General features: G+C 42.6%; 1 protein-coding gene across 1 annotated transcript in view; it reads left to right on the forward strand.

The window, feature by feature from the left end:
• The window catches only part of SLX4IP (SLX4 interacting protein), a 211,837-nt gene that overhangs the window by 174,717 nt on the left and 17,399 nt on the right, over positions 1–19,721 (forward strand). The window contains 2 exon segments of the mRNA XM_021078052.2: positions 10,020–10,097; positions 11,944–12,032. Of these exon segments, the coding sequence (XP_020933711.2) occupies positions 10,020–10,097; positions 11,944–12,032 (167 nt within the window).

A 19,721-nucleotide genomic window follows, 5' to 3' on the forward strand; every position in this document is an offset into this window, starting at 1 on the left:
TACCTGTCTTACTTTTTAAGCATTTAAGTCTGCAACCTCAATTCAGATGGGAAGGGAAGAATTGAGTTGCACATGCGTAGATGTGGCATTTCTCATTTGGCCTGGTAGTATTGTTTTTAAAATATGGTTTAAATATTGTTCTGAGTAATAGGCAGGAGATGGACCAGAATGACTTCTAAAAGATCTTTCATGTCCTGTGATTCCGTGATCCTGAACTCTTTTTCTCAATGCACATGTCCTCGAAGCTGCAGTGTGGTCCCTGCAAAAGCCTTTTTCATCTGGCATCCCTCGTCCTAGGGACAGAAAGTTTGAGAGTATTGCAGAGGGACCTTGCTTAAATAGCTAGTAGTTCAAACAACTAGCTACCTCATTTAGAATGTTAAAGAAAAAAAAAAAAACTGTGTTTCTTTTATGCGTAGTTATATAAATGTGAGGGAAGGGTCTTGTAGGTAACTTTGAGCTTTATAAGTTACCCAGTGTCATTATCATTCCCATCATTATTGTGATAGATATCTTTTTGAATATCATTTCATCTGTACTTGAATATTATCTAAACATAGTTTTCATTTTTAATATTCAGGGAGCATTTTTATAAACAAAAAAGTAGGAAAGCAGTATAGGAAAGAAATCTTAAGTGATAATTTCTTTCTTTCTTTCTTTCTTTTTTTTTTTTTTTTCGGTCTTTTTAGGGCTGCACCTGCAGCATATGGAGGTTCCCAGGCTAGGGGTTGAATCAGAGCTACAGCTGCCAGCCTACGCCACAGCCACAGCAATGCCAGATCTGAGCAGCGTCTGTGACCTACACATCTCACGGCAATGCTAGATCCTTAAGCCACTGATCGAGGCCAGGGATCAAACCCGTAACCTCATGGTTCCTAGTCAGATTCATTTCCACTGCGCCACAATGGGAACCCCTGATGATTTCTCAATTCATTTTATTCTAATTTTTATCTGGTTTAAGATGCTCTCTCATTTGGTGTTAACACTCTGATAGATTCTCTCGATAACAAAATTAATAACATGTGGCCAGCAGTATTCCATACAAAGTCAGTGAGGTTACAGGTAGAATAGAATTTTTTTTCCTAAGTAAATTTGGCCTCAAGTAATTTTTTTGTTCACAGGTTTTTCTTTTTTCTTTTTTTAAATGGATCTAACCAGCTTGCCCATTTGTTTTGGCATCAAATAGACATAGCTTTATTGTGACTCAGAGTCCAGGACTGTCCTTATTTAAAGACATGAAATGTTATCTCAAGGGAAATTTCTTGGAGTCTCTAAATATCTTGGGTAATAAGTAAAATTTTTAGCCTAGGACCAAATATTCCACTTACCCAGCCCAAATCGTTTCCCAGTTGTGGTCTTAGACTAGGATCCTGTGTATGTATTCTTAAACTTATGACAGGACTCTTGTTTTTTGGTTCCCACAGAACAATCTCTTTCTACAACCCCACCCACATCAGCAATGGTGAAGGTCATGCTTTGGCCTCCAAAATGTTCCAAAGGGCCCCAGAAAGTCTTTTCCAAAGGCCCAGTCTCATACTTAGTCTCCCTTTATGTTCTAAGAGATGGCATGAAATTATGATTCTGCCTTTGACCATCTGGTAAGGACAGGTATGACTTTCAAATAGGCACAGTTTCAGAAGTCATGAGTTACAACTTTGTTTTTCCTGAATGGAATAGCTTTAAAACACACACATACATATCTTTGAAATATTCTATGTATTCCAGGCCTAGTTTAGCACCAAGACATTGTCAATACTTGATAGATACCAGCCCCTTCCTTTTTTTTTTTTCTGTCTTTTTAGGGCCGCACCCGAGCAGCACATGGAGGTTTCCAGGCTAGGGGTTGAATCGGAACTGTAGCCGCCAGCCTACGCCACAGTGACAGCAACGCGGGATCCGAGCCTCGTCTGCGATCTACACCACAGCTCATGGCAAAGCCGGGTCCTTAACCCACTGAGCAAGGCCAGGGATCAAACCTGTGTCCTCAAGGATGCTGGTCGGATTCATTTCTGCTGAGCCACTACGGGAACTCTACTTTCTTATTAAATCTCACCCAGGTCTTCAGCTGGGGAATGAGCACTGACCATGACCTCATACTGGAAACAGTCACATGTCTGAACTGGTGCACAGAACAGAGCTGCTTCTATGTCAGCACCTAGTCATCTCAGTGCCACCAAGTGGCAAACAAATATAGACCGGTATGAGACCACTGTCCACCTGCTTAGGTAAGCTTACCTTTGCTGAAAATTGGGGTATCTATAAATTTAAGATTTGATTTTTTTGAAATTTGCTTTAGGACAAAATCTTCAAGTTATCTGTGTTCCAGACTTTGAATTGTAATGGTAGCTTCAGTCCGAACCTGCAGTTTCCTGCAGCAGCTAAAGAAGTGTCAAAATTAATAAATGGCTAGCATGCTACAATAGCAGGCAGGTTGAAATCTGAATTTAGGAACTTGAGATTTTTTTTTCCACCGTACAGTATGGGGGCCAAGTTACACATACATGTATACATACTTTTTCCTCCCGTTGTTGTGTTGAGATGTATCTAGACATAGTTCTCAATGCTACACAGCAGGATCTCATTGTAAATACATTCCAAGAGCAATAGTTTGCATCCATTAACCCCAAGCTCCGGATCCCTCCCACTCCCTCCCTCTCCCTCCAGGCAGCCACAAGTCTGTTCTCCAAGTCTATGATTTTCTTTTCTGTGGAAACATTCATTTGTGCTGTATTAGATTCCAGTTATAAGTGATATCATATGGTATCTGTATTTCTCTTTCTGACTTATTTCACTCAGTATGAGAGTCTCTAGTTCCATCCATGTTGCTGCAAATGGCATTATGTCATTTTTTATGGCCAAGTAGTATTCCATTGTGTATATATACCACATCTTCCTAATCTAATCATCTGTCGATGGACATTTAGGTTGTTTCCATGTTTTGGCTATTGTGAATAGTGCTGCAGTGAACATGCAGGTGCCTGTGTCCTTTTTAAGGGAAGTTTTGTCTGTATATATGCCCAAGAGTGGGACTGCTGGGTCATATGGTAGTTCTATATATAGATTTCTAAGGTACCTCCATACTGTTCCCCATAGTGGCTATACCAGCTTACATTCCCACCAACAGTGCAGGAGGGTTCCCTTTTCTCCACACTCCCGTAGCACTTATTATTTGTGGACTTATTAATGATGGCCATTCTGACTGGTGTGAGGTGGTATCTCATAGTAGTTTTGATTTGCATTTCTCTAATAATCAGGGATGTTGAGCATTTTTGCATGTGCTTATTGGCCATCTGTATATCTTCCTTGGAGAATGGTCTGTTCAGGTCTTTTGCCCATTTTTCCATTGGGTTTTTGACTTTTTTGGTGTTGCGTTGTATAAGTTGCTTGTATATTCTAGAGATTAAGTGCTTGTCCATTGCATCATTTTAAACTATTTTCTCCCATTCTGTAAGTTGTCTTTTTGGTTTCCTTTGCTGTGCAAAAGCTTGTCAGTTTGATTAGATCCCATTGGTTTATTTTTGCTCTTATTTCTATTGCCTTGGGAGAATGACCTGAGAAAATATTCATGAGGTTGATGTCAGAGTGTTTTGCCTATGTTCTCTTCCAGGAGTTGGATGGTGTCTTGTCTTATATTTAAGTCTTTCAGCCATTTTGAGTTTATTTTTGTACATGGTGTGAGGGTGTGTTCCAATTTCATTGCTTTGCATGCAGCTGTCCAGGTTTCCCAGCAATTCTTGCTGGATAGACTTTCTTCTTCCCATTTTATGTTCTTGCCTCCTTTGTCAAAGATTACTTGACCATAGGTGTCAGGGTTTATTTCTGGGTTCTCTATTCTGTTCCATTGGTCTGTCTTATCTGTTTTGGTACCAGTACCACACTGTTTTGATGACTGTGGCTTTGTAATATTGCTTGAAGTCTGGGAGAGTTATGCCCCCTGCTTGGTTTTTGTTTCTCAGGATTGCTTTGGTGATTCTGGGTCTTTTGCGGTTCCATATAAATTTTTGGATTGTTTGTTCTAGTTCTGTGAAAAATGTCATGGGTGATTTGATAGGGATTGCATTGAATCTGTAGATTGCTTCTGATAGTATGGCCATTTTTATGAAACTAATTTTTCCAATCCAGGAACATGGAATATCTTTCCATTTCTTTATGTCTTCTTTAATGTCCTTGATTAATGTTTTAGAGTTCTCAGCAAATAAGTCCTTTATCTCCTTGGTCAGGTATATTCTCAGGTATTTGATTTTTTGGGGTGCAATTTTAAAAGGATTTATATTTCTGTATTACTTTTCTAATATTTCATTGTTATTATACAGAAACGCAACTGATTTCTGAATGTTAATCTTATACCCTGCTACTTTGCTGAATTTGTTGGGATTTTTTTTTTAAGTTCAGATCCTGAACAAGGGTCATTGAGGACAATGAGCCTGATCTTTTTGAAAGATCAGAGTATGAAAAAAGAGAGAGATTGTTCTAGGTTATAGGAGGTATGAGAGACATTACCAGAGGCAATGCATGACCTTTGGTGGGATCCTGGTTCAGGAGGAAAATTGGTGATAGATATTTGGGGGGCAGTTTGGGAATTTGAATGTGGACTGACTCTTTGAGCAAGAATGTCATTGTTGGGAAGCCTGCACTCCCACATTTGTGAGTAAAGTGTCATGATGTCTATTTTGAAATAGTTTAGCAAGTGTGTCTATGACATGTGGCACAATATTATTGAGTCTAGATGGTGGGCTCTTGGGTGTTGGTGGTGTTATTTTTCCATGCTTTGGGATGTTTGAAATTTTTCCTGCTCTTGAGTGATGATGGTAAGGAAGAAGTCATCTCATGGAGAGAAACACTGTGGGACCTAGTAGGTCTTCCTTTGGCTGCCCTGCGCTTTAGGAAAAGGCTGTGTTGGAGGAGAGCCACAGTGGTGGGTGGAGCCCAGTGTGTGAACGGTGCTTACCTGCCAGGCTGTCCAGGGGCTCAGCAGGCTGGCCAGAGGCAGTTTCCCAGGCTCTCTGTGATGGGCTCATAATCGCCAGGGGAGAGGGCTTTCCTCCATTTCTCACCGGACCACAACACCCCGCCTCCCAGGGCAGTCTTGGGGAAGCTCAAGACCCCTTGGCCATGAATCCCCTGGAAAACAAGCAAAACTGGATAGTTTTACAGTAAAAACTCCATGTAGGATATTTGCTCTTAGCGTCTTGGGACGGTGAAATATAACAACCCAAATAAACGACCACTCCCTTCAAAAGTATTACTCATCAGAGCACAGTGCTGCTTAAAACTAATCTACTGCCTTGCTCAGCCAGGATGGAATTTGTTCAATTCATACTTGACTTTTTTTTCTTTTTGGGTTTGTTTTGCCCTTTCTATTCATGAAGTCGCTGAATTTCCAATAAAGGCATTTGGAGCAGTTTGTTTTAGACAGACCGTGAGATGAAATAGCAGAACTCTGTCCTTAAACTATGGACTACCTTTTCTTTTCTCTCACAATTATTACCCCGCCTCCTTTTTTATTCTTGGATACTTAGTGTTCTTTGGTAAAAACCAGGTGAAAACCTTCTGAAAACCACATTCAAAAGGAAGTGAACATGGTGGCAAGTCATCATCTGGGGCTTCCCTGGGGGCTGGGAGGCTGCCTGTAGAAAGGTAGTGAAAGGGTAGCAGCTCTTTAAAAAGTATGGAACTCGGAGGCATGGGGATGGGGAGATCTCAAGGCTGCTTGGAGGCCCAGGGAGAAGATGGCCTTTTGCTAGTATTGGATACCTTGTGACATTAAGCAGTGCAGAAAGATAAATTACTTCTAGAAGTTGACATACGTGAAGACTCCTGATGGAAAGATGGCTGCACTACAAAGGGGTCCTTCCTCACCCCAGTCTCTTGCTAAAGACAGTTTTTTCAGGTTAGGGAAGACCACAATAGCTAACAAGAAGACAGGAGTTAACATTGTGGCTCAGTGGCTTAAAAACCCAACACAGAGTCCGTGAGGACGAAGGTTCATCCCTGGCCTCACTAAGTGGGTTAAGGATCTGGTGTTGCTGCAAGCAGCAATGTAGGTCGCAGATGGGGATTAGATCCTACATTGCTCTGGCTGTGGTGTAAGCCAGCAGCTGCAGCTCCGATTCGACCCCTAGGCTGGAAACTTCCATATGCTGCAGGTGAGCCCTAACCCTAAAAAAAAGTGACTTACAAGTACCTCTGGATCTTGGAATACCCTTGCCGCATAGTTTTCAAATGAAAAGATTTATCGATTTATGATTTCCATTTTGCTTCTCCTCCCCCCCGCCCCCCCAAGCCCTGACTCTAGTTCCAGGCATTTAGCACATCAGTGTTGCAAGCTGGGAGCTGGTGCTCAAGAAGACGAAGCAGAGGGCCTCCTGAATTCTTTGCTGTGCTGCAGTTTAGCTTTTGAGAATAGTGGAGCTTTGCTTTACCCCAGATAAGTACAAAATCTCAGTGGCCCACCCAGTTCTGTGAAGGTGATTTCATTAAAAAGCAAACATCATCTTTATCGCTGCCTGTTACCTCTGGGCACACGAAACACAGCTCCTTAAGCATTTCAGTTCAGTATATGTCTGCAGAAGAAGTTTCTTAGTTTATACATCAAAATCAGCTTGCCATAGGAATGGATACAAATACTTTCTGTGTTTTCTCTCTCTTCAAGTTTCTCTTTAAACAGTAGTTTCCTATGGCCAGTAGAATTCGCACTAAGCAAGCACAGGTCTCTTTTACATGGTAAACTTGCCATTTCTCTTGTAGGTGCCATTAGGCAGGGTTTTCCACTGAAACCACAAGACACCAGCTTAAGAATGATTCCCTCAAACAGTCCTATCTTGGGAGTTGGGGGCAGAGCAGGAAAGGTTTCCATAAACTCAGTTCTCCCAGCAATGTCAGTTGTAAGTCATTCAGAATCTGACTTACACTACTTTCTTTTCTAGAGCGGAAGGTGTCATATTGAGACAGCTGACCAAGCAGGATTAGTGGTCACTCAAGTGGTATCTCCAGATACCAGGCTTCCTGAACTTGAGCTAGAGTTTTCTTGGTCAATTTCAAATGGAGCCCCTTCCTACCATTAATGATTTATTGCTAGAGATTTTGTACAGAGAAAGGAGCTTTGAAAATTTGAGCTTGCATCTGAATCTTGATCACCTGGTGCTACAAGCGTTCAGTATGAGCCACCAGCAAAGGCAGAAATGACTTAGATATTGCATTTTTGTCGTTGTTCAGTTCTTTGGAAGACTCACATTTATTATAAATCTTTTCTCTGGAAATCCCTTTGTGTTTCTAAGTCCACTCTGATCATCCCCCGCCCCCAGCAGTAGGACAGATAAACAGATGTGGATGTCACTTCCACTCTCTCGGTGACCTAAGGGCTGAAGTATTTATTTTAAAGCACTCAGAATTATGCCAGCGTGTGCATATTTCGTTTGACATTTGAAGCAGAAGAAAGCCACATGACCAAAATGCAGTCCATTTCAAGTGTGTTAGTAAAAAACATATTTCATCTCAGTAAAGCTGGAGATATCTCATCATAGATGTCACTGTTATTTCGAAATCCCCGTGACTAAAGCAATTGTGCTGTCAGAGGCGTAGCTTGTGTAGACAGTACATTGAGTCTGTGGTCACTGATGTTCTGGATCTTTCTATAAGAGTGACAGAAGGATACTTGAGCATAAAACTGGAAACTTCCTTCACTGTATTCTTATATATACAAGTTATTTCAAAACAATCATTGTCATGGTTTTTCAAGAGTCCAGTGAGCCTAGAGACTGCCTCTTTCAACTCCTGGCCCTTCCAATTTCATGGATAAAATACTGTCTCCGAGGGTTAGCAATTGCCTGAGGTTATTTTAGAACCTGGAGATCCTCACCCCTCTTTGGCAGGTCTTTCACTTCTGATTCTTTCTTTTTTCTTTTCTTTCTTTCTTTCTTTTTTTAGGGCTATACATGCAGCATAGATGAGTTCCCAGGCTATCAGAGCTGCAGCTGCTGTCCTACACCACAGCCACAGCAACACCAGATCGGAGCCTCATCTACGACCTATGCCGCAACTTGCGGCAATGCCAGATCCTCAACCCACTAAGCGAGGCCAGGGACCAAACCCGCATCCTCACAGATACTGTGTCAGGTTCATTATTGCTGAACCACAACAGGAACTCCTTCACTTCTGATTCTTCCACCAAGTACTCTCCTGTGTTACCTGGGATGTTTTTTACTTGCTCTTTTCAAGAGAGGCATCAACAGAGTAGTTTATCCCTGGAGCAGGGCTGGAAGGGAGGAGGGTGAAGGGTACTCTGCTGGCACTTCCTGTGAGCCACCTGAAATGACGTTGCCACCTGTAAGGTGAACAGAAACACCTCCATCATCACAGATGGGATGCACTCCTTTGGACCAGGCGTCTTTCACTTAACATCATGTTTGGGATATTTAGTTCCAATATGGCCCGTGCTTATAGCACATTCATTTTTTTTCAATGAATTTATTACATTTGTAGTTGTACAATGATCATCAAAATCCAATTTTATAGGATTTCCGTCCCACAGCCCCAGTGCATCCCCCATCCCCCCGAACTGTCTCTTTTGGAAACCATAAGTTTTTCAAAGTCTGTGAGTCAGTATCTGTTCTGCAAAGAAGTTCATTGTGTCCTTTTTTCAGATGCCACATGTCAGGGATAGCATTTGATGTTGATGTCTCATTGTCTGACTTCGCTTAGCATGATAATCTCTAGGTCCATCCATGTTGCTAAAAGTGCGCGTTCATTTTTAGAGGCAGTGCAGCATTGTGCTGTGTGGCTCTTACCTCCCCGCTTTCCTTCAATTAAGAAATTGTACTTTGGGAGGTCCCCTTGTGTCTCAGCGGTTAATGAACCCACCTAGGATCCATGAAGATTCGGGTTCTATCCCTGGCCTCACTCAGTGGATTAAGGATCCAGGGTTACCGTGAGCCGTGGTGTAGTTCGAAGATATGGCTTGGATCCCGTGTTGCTGTGGCTGTGGTGTAGACCGGTGGTTGCAATTCCAATGTGATCCCTAGTCTGGGAACCTCCAAATGCCACATGTGCAGCCTTAAAAAGCAAAAAAAAAAAAAAAGAAAGAAATCTACTTTTCGATGGATATTTGCATTGGTTCCAGTTTGGGACTCTTGGAAAAAGTGCTGTCCTCACTGGGTGTTATGCTGAAGTTCAGCTTTAGATACTCAAGTGGATTTTGAAAGAAGCTCTACCATTTTGTACTTCCACCAGGAGTACGTGAGAGTTCCAGTCCACCCACATTCTTGCCAACACTTGGTGCCCTTGGCCTTTTTCAATTTGGCCATTCTCGTGGATTAGAGAGTTTTCTTTCTGCCTCTTTTTGGGGGGTTGGGGAGTGTGCTCATTTCCTATTTCTTTTCATTTCATCTTATGTAAAGGTTTTGCTGGCCTTGAATTGAAATAACTTGTTTACAGGTGAAATACACCCATCTCCAAGTAGGTATTAAACTCTTCTTTCTGTGGGAGTTCCTGCTGTGATGCAGCAGATTAAAGATCCGGCTTGTCCCTTTGGGGACACCAGTTTGATCCCTGGCTTAGTGGGTTAAGGATCTGGCGTTGCCGCAAATGGCTCAAATTTGATCCCTGTCTTGGGAAATTCCATATGCTGTGGGTGCAGCCGAAAAAGAAAAAAAAAACAAAACAAAAACAAAAAAGCTCTTCTTTTTGTGAGCTGATAAATAATGAGCATCAATCAGATGGTGGCCGAGATTGGTGCAGCAGCCCAGCCTGAAGGAATCATCCGTGCTCTAGGGCCTAATTGTTAAGCCCATTTAATCAGACCTCCTCATTGATCCCATTTTACAGATAAAGTAACTGAGCCACGTCAGGGACTGGAGGCCATCGCAGGTGCTCTGGCCCTGCCTCTGGGAAGAGCTAAGCGTGCACTGGCTCTCGTACTCTTTCATTCGCTGGATAATTATTGAGTGCTTACTGGGTTGGGCCCAGTGAGAGTCAGTCATCAACAAGCTTATAATCTAATGCTGTCTGCTTTTACTTTATAGGTTATGGCTTTCAAATCACAGCCTATTTTCTCAAGAGAGGGATTCGCCTCTGGTGCCTCAGGGGCTCACAGCATTCAGGTGAGAAGCCGATTTCTTGGGTCATTGGTCATTCTGCACCATGAGCTTGTCCTAAGAGAAGGGCTGAAAGTGAAGGAGTCATAGCCTTCATGACATTGAACCACTAACAGTGTCTGCAAGCATTTATGATTTTTCTTTTCTTCAACTTGCCCTGTTTATTGCCTGCCCAAGCGCAGTAAAGTGGACCACACTCCCACTTTCCTTTCCTGCTGCACCTCAGCACCTTCGTGGAGCTCTGGAGTGACTGGACAGGCAGTTAACTGTGAATCACTTTACCGTTGTCTGTGCACATGGAGGCCCGAGGGTATAGAGCAAGTGTGTGCACGAGAAAGCGCTTTCCTGGCCCAGAGCCTTTCCTAGGTGTGTGAGGAGGCCAGCTGCCCCCTCATTTCCTCGAGTTAAGATGTCCATGGAGGAAATGATGTCAGACGTGTCCAGCCAACAACAACAGATGCTCATGACTGTTCCCCAAGTCGATGTGAGCAGTGGAAAGAAAATCTAGATCAGCTTCCTTGGATGATTTTAGTGGATAAGAAATGAAGCAAGGACTTTAAAAATAACTGTACAGAGGTTTGTTTCTTGGAATCGTCACACTTACCTGCACTTTCTTAACATTAAGTGTCACTTGACTGTATTACTCTCTCACTGGGGCCTTCCACTCTGTTCAGGTCTCTTAGGAAAATGAGCCAGTTAAATTTGTTAAAATACAGCCTAGCTACGCTTCATGGTAAGGACTGCCATTGCCTAGGTCTTTCTTTAGACATTGAAATAATCCCGATCTAACTCCAGACATCGCTCCTGAGATAGGTGGGGGCTGCGTGGATCAACAGAGAGATGGATGGACAGATGGGGCAAGGAGACACACAGATAGCATTTACTACTGAATGGTGAAAAGTCCGGCCCATCCCCACCCACCAGCCAGTGGTCATTCACCTTCTTCACCCACCAGCCAGTAGTTTCACTTTAAGAAGTTGTCATAATAGGGAGTTCCTGACGTGGCTCAGTGGTTAATGAATCCGACTAGGAACCATAGGGTTGTAGGTTCAATCCCTGGCCTCTCTCATTGGGTTGAGGATCTGGTGTTGCCGTGAGCTATGGTGTAGGTTGTGGATGTGGCTTGGATCTGGCATTGCTGTGGCTCTGGCATAGGCCAGTGGCTATGGCTCCAATTGGACCCCTAGCCTGGGAAGCACCATATGCCATGGGTGCAGCCCTAAAAAGACAAAAAAAAAAAAAAAAAAAAAGAAGTTGTTATAATAGATTACTGTAGCTGTGGTGTATAGTTGTATCATCTCTACTATTGCATATTTAACCATTTCTCAAGTTTGACCATTAATTCCTAATCAATGGCACTGCTATTTTCATACCCTGGTTCAGATTGGGGGTTTGCCCAAGACCTGCCCAAGACCAGTTGACCAAGTAGAGGATAAACTAGTAAGAACGAGTTTATGGATGAGTCATGTTTTCAGATTGTCTCCCTCTTCCTGTGTACGTTTGAACACCTGTTAAAAAATGCTGATCCTATTTCCTAAATGTGAGTTCTGAGCAGAAGACAGCAAACTGACATAGAGGGAAAGCGGTAGAGACCTAGCCTGGGGGTTTCATGCAAAATAATGGTCCGTGGGCTCAGGTGGATCAATTTGCAGCCTCCCGAATCATCCCCAGAGCTTTGTGCTTGCCCCACCCACTTGATGGCAAACTCTGAAAGGAGGGGAGGGAAAAAGAGACACGTGTGTTATCCATACATGCTTATTATGGTAACTCAAAAATCTGGGACCAACCATTGCTGTGTTGGTACTCTTTTGTATGTGATTTAGTTAACGTGATTTCCTTCATTTTTGTACAGAACTCCGTGTATTTCCCGACAGATTTGTGGTCTGTGTAAGTCAGCTTGCCTTCAGTCGTGACCTTTTGGCAAGTCAGCAGGAAGAGTTGGTATGTATGAATATATTCTGTGAGCAAATAGGTCTTCTTGAATGATAAGTTATTGTAAAAAATAGAAAAGGGAATTGTCTTCTGTTCTTGTTCAGCTGTTGAGCACTCAGTGCATGTTTTTAGAGACCAGAAATGCCCTACTTATTTTGCATGATGATATTGATTAACTGATATGTCTTTCTCCTGAAGACCTCTTGAAAATTTAGTGTGATCAGTAGTCTCTCTTCTGTATCAATATAAAATGAGAAAACACATATCAGAAAAACTGTGAAAGTGCTTATGATAGTATTTCAATGATATGTAAAGCAAAATCAATGAAGCAAAATCCACATGTTTCCACTGGAAGCTCTCATTGGGGTCAGTGGCTTTTGAATTTTGTTCCATGGTGAATCACTGACATTTTCATGAGAACCAGTACTTTTCCCCAGTGTGTTATTTCTTAGCTGATAGGGTTTGTTCTGTCGGTCTTTTCTCGTGCTAAGTCTTGAGCTCTGTCAGGTCCTATTTCTGTTTCATTGGAGTTCTCTATTCAGACAAATAGATACTGAAAATGCACATATAATGTTCTAGCTTACAGCTTTGTCTTTTAACATATACATTTGACTGTGTGTGTGTGTGTGTGTGAGTATTGCTGCAGTCATAGCCCAATCTATCGGAACTTACCTGTCTACCAATTTTTTGTTTCCACATTTTTGGGCACATGACTTGAAACTTTAACAAAGAGGGGAAAAGAAATCCAGCAGACATTAAACCTGGACATGAAGTATGACATGATTATTATGCTTCTAAAATAATTTATGAGGATATTAGATTATCCCTTATGTTTATTATTTTTTAATCCATATGAAATTTGAAATTTGGCCCAAATGGTCTAAAACCAGCTTCTTATCTCATCTTAAATAAATACATAAGAAAAGTGTAGGGTGAACAGAGACACAGGACGAGTAAAGAGCAGAGAATTCACATGTACCTTTAGATACCTTCCTCTGGATCAGACAAGCCCTTCAGAAAAGCCAGTGGGAACCTTATTTCTTCATCTGTCAATTAAGTTCTCAGTATACACATTAAATGAAATAGATGAAGCCAATCTGGTGAAAAGTTTTAAAAGTTTACTTTTGAAGTATTTCTAGCATGTTGAGTTATCTTAGCAAATTAATAAATCCGAAAGCAGTAATGCCATTGGCAAACAACTATAATATAAGATAGCTTAACTGATTCTCAGACCGATGAAGAAATTGATTTGTGGTTTGAGAAAACAACAATGAATTGTACCAGAAAGTATTATTGTTTTCAGATGCAAGGCAGAAGAAATTAGATCTTGTGTGAGATGCAGTATTAACACTTAATATTTTAAATTATTAAGGCCGACTCAAAACATTTCAATGCAAATGAAATCTTATCCTCCTTTGGGGTGCCGGTATTTATACAGATGTAAGTTTTCTATAGCTGCTGTCATATAAATCCTATAATTTGGAAGATTTCCTAAACGTGAAAAATTTTCATTCTGAAAAGTTGACTGGCCTTTTGCATAAGCCGGTTCAGTTTTCTTATCTTCAAAATGTTCTGATATCCAATGATAACACTGTCAGAGTTCACCAAGTTAGCTTGTGAGAAGAATGCCATTTACTTCACGGGCATCTTTCACCCTTTGCATGTTCCCTCTTTAAATGTGGTTAGTCTCTGGAGCTGCCCTCTTCCACCTCTGACCATCCTTCACAGACAGGCTTTCCCGCCCACAGATACACCCGTCACCTACCACCCAGCCCTGACGCAGGCTTCCGCCCCTTCTGCGTGCCCTGCCCCCCTGTGCCTGGCCCACCTGTGCCCCGCCCCTCCACACAGGCCTTGTGCTGGTTCTCCCAGAAACAATAGCACATCCACGTCACGCAAAGGGCCACCTCTCCCACCAACAGCCCATCCAGCCAAGGCCATCATCCTTCCACCACAAGTGCCTCACTTATATTTGACCTCTGCAGAGCCCTCCAGTCTTAGCCTTTTAAGGATCAATAAACAGCCCTTGCATCCCAGAATTGCCTTCTGCTGGACAGAAGGCATTCTTACTCCCGGTATACACTTTAGATGCCCAGAGCCAGAGATGTCTGGCTCTCCTCTTGAACTTCCTTATATTCCTGAATATTTCATTTTCTTTCATCAGTTTACACTGATAGTCGCCAAAGGGCCGAATCCATCCCATTTTCTCATGGTGGTTATGCTCCAGGAACGTCTGGCTGGGCAGGGCCTGGGAAATGGGCTTCCTGAGTGGCTGTATTGGAGATACTTCTTTGACATAAACTTCAATTATTTTTTTTTTTCCTATAACTGTTTACTTAACTCCGTCTCCCAGCCACGGAAGTGATGGGGGCACGGGGAGGGGTGGGGGTGGGTGGGGGTGAGTCAGTACCTAGGCAACTGCCTTGGGCGCATTACTCGTGCTGTAGCCTTGAGTAGCAGATTCTCTTTTCCTCCCCCCCCCCCTTACTTTTTCTTTTCTTCTCTTTTCTTTTTGGATCTTCAGTGTCTAAGTGACAATTGGCTAGGAAATCTGGGAGTGCCTATTCAGAGCCACTCTGCCTGGGCTTCTTTCAGCCTGGACACAAGGAAGCCAGCTGCTCTTGGCTCCCTGGTTCCTAAAGGTGGCCGCACAAAAGAACCGCTGTTCCAGATCGGACGGCACAAAGGAAGTAATCCCCCTCCTCTGGGGGCAGAGCAAGTGCAGCCACGCAGCCCCCCCAACTTCCCCAGCACCAGGGAGGTCCATCACCCCCCTTGCATGGAGGGGCTCCGAGCAGGGAGATGCCCAGTGTTGCAATAGCCCTGCACCGAGTGCCCACGTGCCAGGGATGTGGGAATCATGATGTGTACTTTGGGAGGAAAGGGCATTATTATAAGATGAGTCACTGTATTTTTCTTACTATAGTTTCTCATAAGAAATCTGAAAGCCTGTGTCGCCTCAGTGATTGACCTCTTGCTAGAAAAGGAGCTGGGAAGGGTTTTTGTGAGTTTTTACCTTCAGTCTCATAGTTTCGCTTCCCCTCACCCTCTTTTCCTTAGCTGAGCAGAAAGTAAATTTGTATTGCACTCAGTATTTCCCATTCAGGCAATGTTTTCCTTTATGTTTACAAACCCAAGTCCCTGTGTAAAGACTGCTTTCTCCCTCAGATGTCAAGCTGGGGGTGGGTGAGGGGGATGGGGAGGCTTTGGGAACTTCAAAATTACATATTATTTTTATTGTTCCTTTCTTAAAGGAAATAACCAGTGTTAACTCAGGTCATAACTTTACTTTCCAGAGTAATAACTTTATTGTATAAGTAACCACAAAGGTCTCCATCTATCTGAGATTTTTGGGAGTCAGCACAAAGCTGCTGTCTCCTAGAACATTGGTTACAGCCACTCCTAGTCCCTAGAGACCCTCCCCATCTGTTCTTGCCATCACATTTTAAAATAATTTGCTGAGTGTTGGCTCTGTGCCAGGGGCTCTGGTCGGCCTTGGGAAAACAAAGAAAAAGAAGAACGCATTCTTGCCCTCAAGGAGCTTACAGTCTGGCAGATCAAGGGTACTAGAAGTTACCCTGGTGACCTAAAAGTTGTAATTGAAATAGAACTTCCAGAGTTCCCATCGTGGCGCAGCGAAAACAAATCCAACCAGGAACCATGAGGTTGCGGGTTTGATCCCTGACCTCGCGCAATGGGTTAAGAATCCGGCATTGCCATGAGCTGTGGTGTAGGTTGCAGACACGGCTTGGATCTGGCGTAGGCCGGTGGCTACAGCTCCAATTAGACCTCCAGAAAGTCCAAAATTCTGAGTTCCTTTCTTACTTTTAAACCTAAGCTTTAAAAGTCTGTGATTTTTTTGGAAATTAGAAAACGGCGTTTAGTCCTGTGTAAAGATGGAAATATATATTATGACATTTGGGCTTTTCTGCCTCACCTTGATTTTGAGTCATGGCTAAGCTGTGAGAACAGCTGTCAAGATTCTGCAGACAGGAGTTTCTATTGTGGTGCAGTGGAAACAAATCTGACTAGTAAACATGAGGTTGCTGGTTCGATCCCTGGCCTTGCTCAGTGGGTTAAGGATCTGGTGTTGCTGTGGCTGTGGTGTAGGCCAGCAGATGTAGCTTGGATTTGACCCCTAATCTGGGAACCTCCATATGCCGCAGGTGCGGCCCAAAAAAGAAAAGAGGATCCTGCAGATGTACCCTGGCCACATAGTGCTGGGCTCTGGCTGCAGCATCCTCTCAGCAGAAGGATTGCTGGCCAGCCCAACGAGAGACAATATTTAAGTGCTAAATCGAACACTTCTCTGAAGTCAAACTACTGTTTAATGTTAAAGAATCCTCCTCCTAGTTTATGAGTATAAAACTGAAATGAAAATGAGTCCAAAGAAGCAATAAACTGCCCTGGTGGTGGGTTATTTTTAGCTTGACTGTCATATTTCTCAACTGTGCGTAACTGAACCTCTGCGGGCCTGAGCCCTTCTCTCAGTCAAGGGGGAAGGTATCAAGTTATCTCAAAATTCCTTTCTCACACTGAATTTCTATCAGAAAGCAGATGGACATGTAGCTAAATGAAAACTATAAAATATTTTTTCCCCAAAGAGCACTTCACTTGTAGCTTTAAAAATTGTTATTGGCAAAAAAAAAAAAAATTGGAGGTAGAGTTAGAGTTTAATCTTAGGAAAGATAAATAGAAATTATAAGGAAACATATTAGTCCTTAAGTTTTCAGAATAGAAATAAACAATTTAACTGTATACTAACTTTTGTACCCTGACGACAGAATTATTTAGCCTTTGTGAAGAAGCTTCTGCATAAGTTTAAGACAAATTTTTCAAGAAAAGAATTATTTTGGTTCCCCCAAATTTAATATATACTAAATATTAAAGTGGAGGACTTTTCTGGGTTTTTCATACTGTATCGTAGACTTTCAGAAATCATTCTCCGGAGTTTGCTTTGTGGCTCAGCAGAAACAAATCTGACTAGTATCTGTGAGGATGCAGGTTTGATCCCTGGCCTCACTCAGTGGGTTAAGGATCCAGCATTGCTGTGAGCTGTGGTGTAGGTCACAGACACAGCTTGGATCCAGCATTGCTGTGGCTGGGTGTAGGCTGGTGGCTACAGCTCCAATTTGACCCTAGCCTGGGAATTTCCTTATGCCAAGGGTACAGCCCTGAAAAAAAAAAGGGGGGGGGGAATCCATTCTTCTTATCTTATTGTATTTCCTAAACAATGTTAGTGGTAAGTTACGGAAGATTCCTGTAGCACTAGGAGAGTTTCTTTGAGTGGGAAGAAGTTGTTTCCATATTTCACATTTCCCACGGTGTTCCAAACTTGGTTTTTTACTTAATAACTGCTTACCAAAACCGTACGTGTTCATGTAAAAAAAAAATCTTAGAATCCAAATATATACAAAGAAAGCAAAAATTATCCACAACTCTCAATTCAAAGATAGCCGCTGCTAATGATCTAGTCTGTGCTCCTCTATACTTCATATTTGATAACTGAGGTCAGTCTGTGTTTATTTTAACTAGGACCCATTCATTTGTGAATTGTGTGTTTATGTCCATTTTTCTATTGGTATTTTTGTATTTCACAAACTCCTTACTATATAAAAACCTCTTACCTAGTAAGGAAAGTAACTTTTCGTGAGTTTATCATTGACTTTTCAATTACATGACATTGCTGTGTGGTACACGTCCTGTCTTCAGCAGGTCCTGTGGAGAAGCTGGATGGGATGGGGGCTAGAGCAACATCCATCACCCACCTGTCCCTCCCTGTCGTGGACTGGGGAGGGAAGCTTCCTAATGAACATGCTGGGGGGGGCAGGGGCATGGAAATGAAATGTTCTTAGTGGGTCCGGTCTGTCCAGGATTCCAGGATAGTGTTTCTAGATTATGACAGAGAATACTTTTTTCTCAGGGAAATCATTTTCTTTAAGATCAGCTATTCTTTTTTTTTTTTTTTTTTTTTTTTTTTTGAGTTTTATTGGCGTGTAGTTGACTTAACAATGTTGTGTTAGTTTCAGGTGTACAGCAGAGTGAATCAGTTATGCATACACACATATCCATTCTTTCTCAGATTCTTTTCCCATATAAGGATCAACTCTTCTTTGCTTCTGTATTATAGTAGGCTGAGCTTTTGTTCTCCTTTCCTGATAATAAAATTCTCCCAGATGATTTGCCCTCAGTATTTGTGAATGAGATGACTCATCTCTCCTCCCCCACCCCGCCCCCATTTCCTGCCTATCCAAGGAACCTACCCTTGCTGAGGAAGAACAGGTAGGATTAGAGAAGATAATTTTTTTTTTTTTTTTTTTTTTAGCAGTGCTCTCAACATGTGGAAATTCCCAGGTTAGGGATCAAACCTACACCACAGCTATAATCAGAGCCACAGCAGTGACAACACTGAAAGTTAAACCCATTGAGCCACAAGGGAACTCCCAGAACAAGTAGGATAGGTAAGATAGACCATATCTATTTAGAGCAATTAGATATAGGGTACGTTAGAAGAGGATGTACCCGGGCCCTCTAATCCTTTGTGCCTTTCCCCCACAATGTCCCTTTCCTTATGAGAGACCTGTAATCTCCTTTTGATGATGACTTTGGTGATAGATTGAATTAGGAAAAACACAGTGGGGAATGGAACAAGTGAAGAAGAGATCGAACATGAAATTAAAAGACCTGGAATTCCCGTCGTGGCTCAGTGGTTAACTAACCCGACTGGTATCCATGAGGACATGGGTTCGATCTCTGGCCTCGCTTAGTGGATTAAGGATCCGGCATTGCCGTGAGCTGTGGTGTAGGTGGCAGACACGGCTCAGATCTACTGTGGCTGTGGCGTAGGCTAATAGCTATAGCTCTGATTCGACCCCTAGCCTGGGAACCTACATATGACATAGGTGTGGCCCCAAAAAGACAAAAAAAAAGAAACGAGAAGACCTAACTGTGGCCATCGCCTCTCCCCTCACTCCCTTGATGACCTTAGACAAGTCATTTGGCTTCTCGGAACATCAGTCCCCAGACCTGTTAAGCAGAAGTAAATGTGATGCTTGCCCTGTAAGCCTTCCTAAGGATCAAGTGAGAGGATGAATATAAAAATGACTTGTAAATTGTAAAGCACTGATGCAATATTAATTATCACCATTATCACTCCTATTCTTCTCTGAAGAGGAGTCGGTTTAAGTGTCATTAACACCAGGTTAGCAGCTTGCTAAACATCTTAATACCCAGCTCCCTCCCGCTAGAAATGAGAAAGATGTGGAGTTCCTGCTGTGGCTCAATGGGTTAAGAATCCAGCTAGTATCCATGAGGATGTGGGTTTGATCCCTGGCCTCGCTCAGGAAGTTAAGGTTCCGGTGTTGCTGTGAGCTGTGGTGTAGGTCGCAGTTCAGATCTGGCATGGCAGTGGCTGTGACGTAGGCCGGCAGCTTCCGCTCTGATTTGACCCCTAGCCAGGGAACTTCCATGTGCCACAGGTGTGGCTGTAAAGAGAAAAAAAAGAAAGAAAGAAGAAAGATAGCTCCCGTGTTATTTTCTCCTGAAGCTCAATACTCTCATTTTTTATCTCCATTTGCCAACCAGCTTCACTTTGCAACTGTAAAAACTGAGGTGCCACAAAGTGACAAACACCCATTTAACCAGAAAGTCAGTGATGGACAAAGGGATAGCATAAACTTCTGACCTCCAGTGGGAGCT

The sequence above is a fragment of the Sus scrofa genome, chromosome 17, assembly GCF_054392235.1.
Source record: "Sus scrofa isolate SSC_HxYL_T2T_F1_AM1 chromosome 17, Sscrofa_HxYL_maternal_Yorkshire_Landrace_v2.0, whole genome shotgun sequence".
Taxonomy (NCBI): domain Eukaryota; kingdom Metazoa; phylum Chordata; class Mammalia; order Artiodactyla; family Suidae; genus Sus; species Sus scrofa.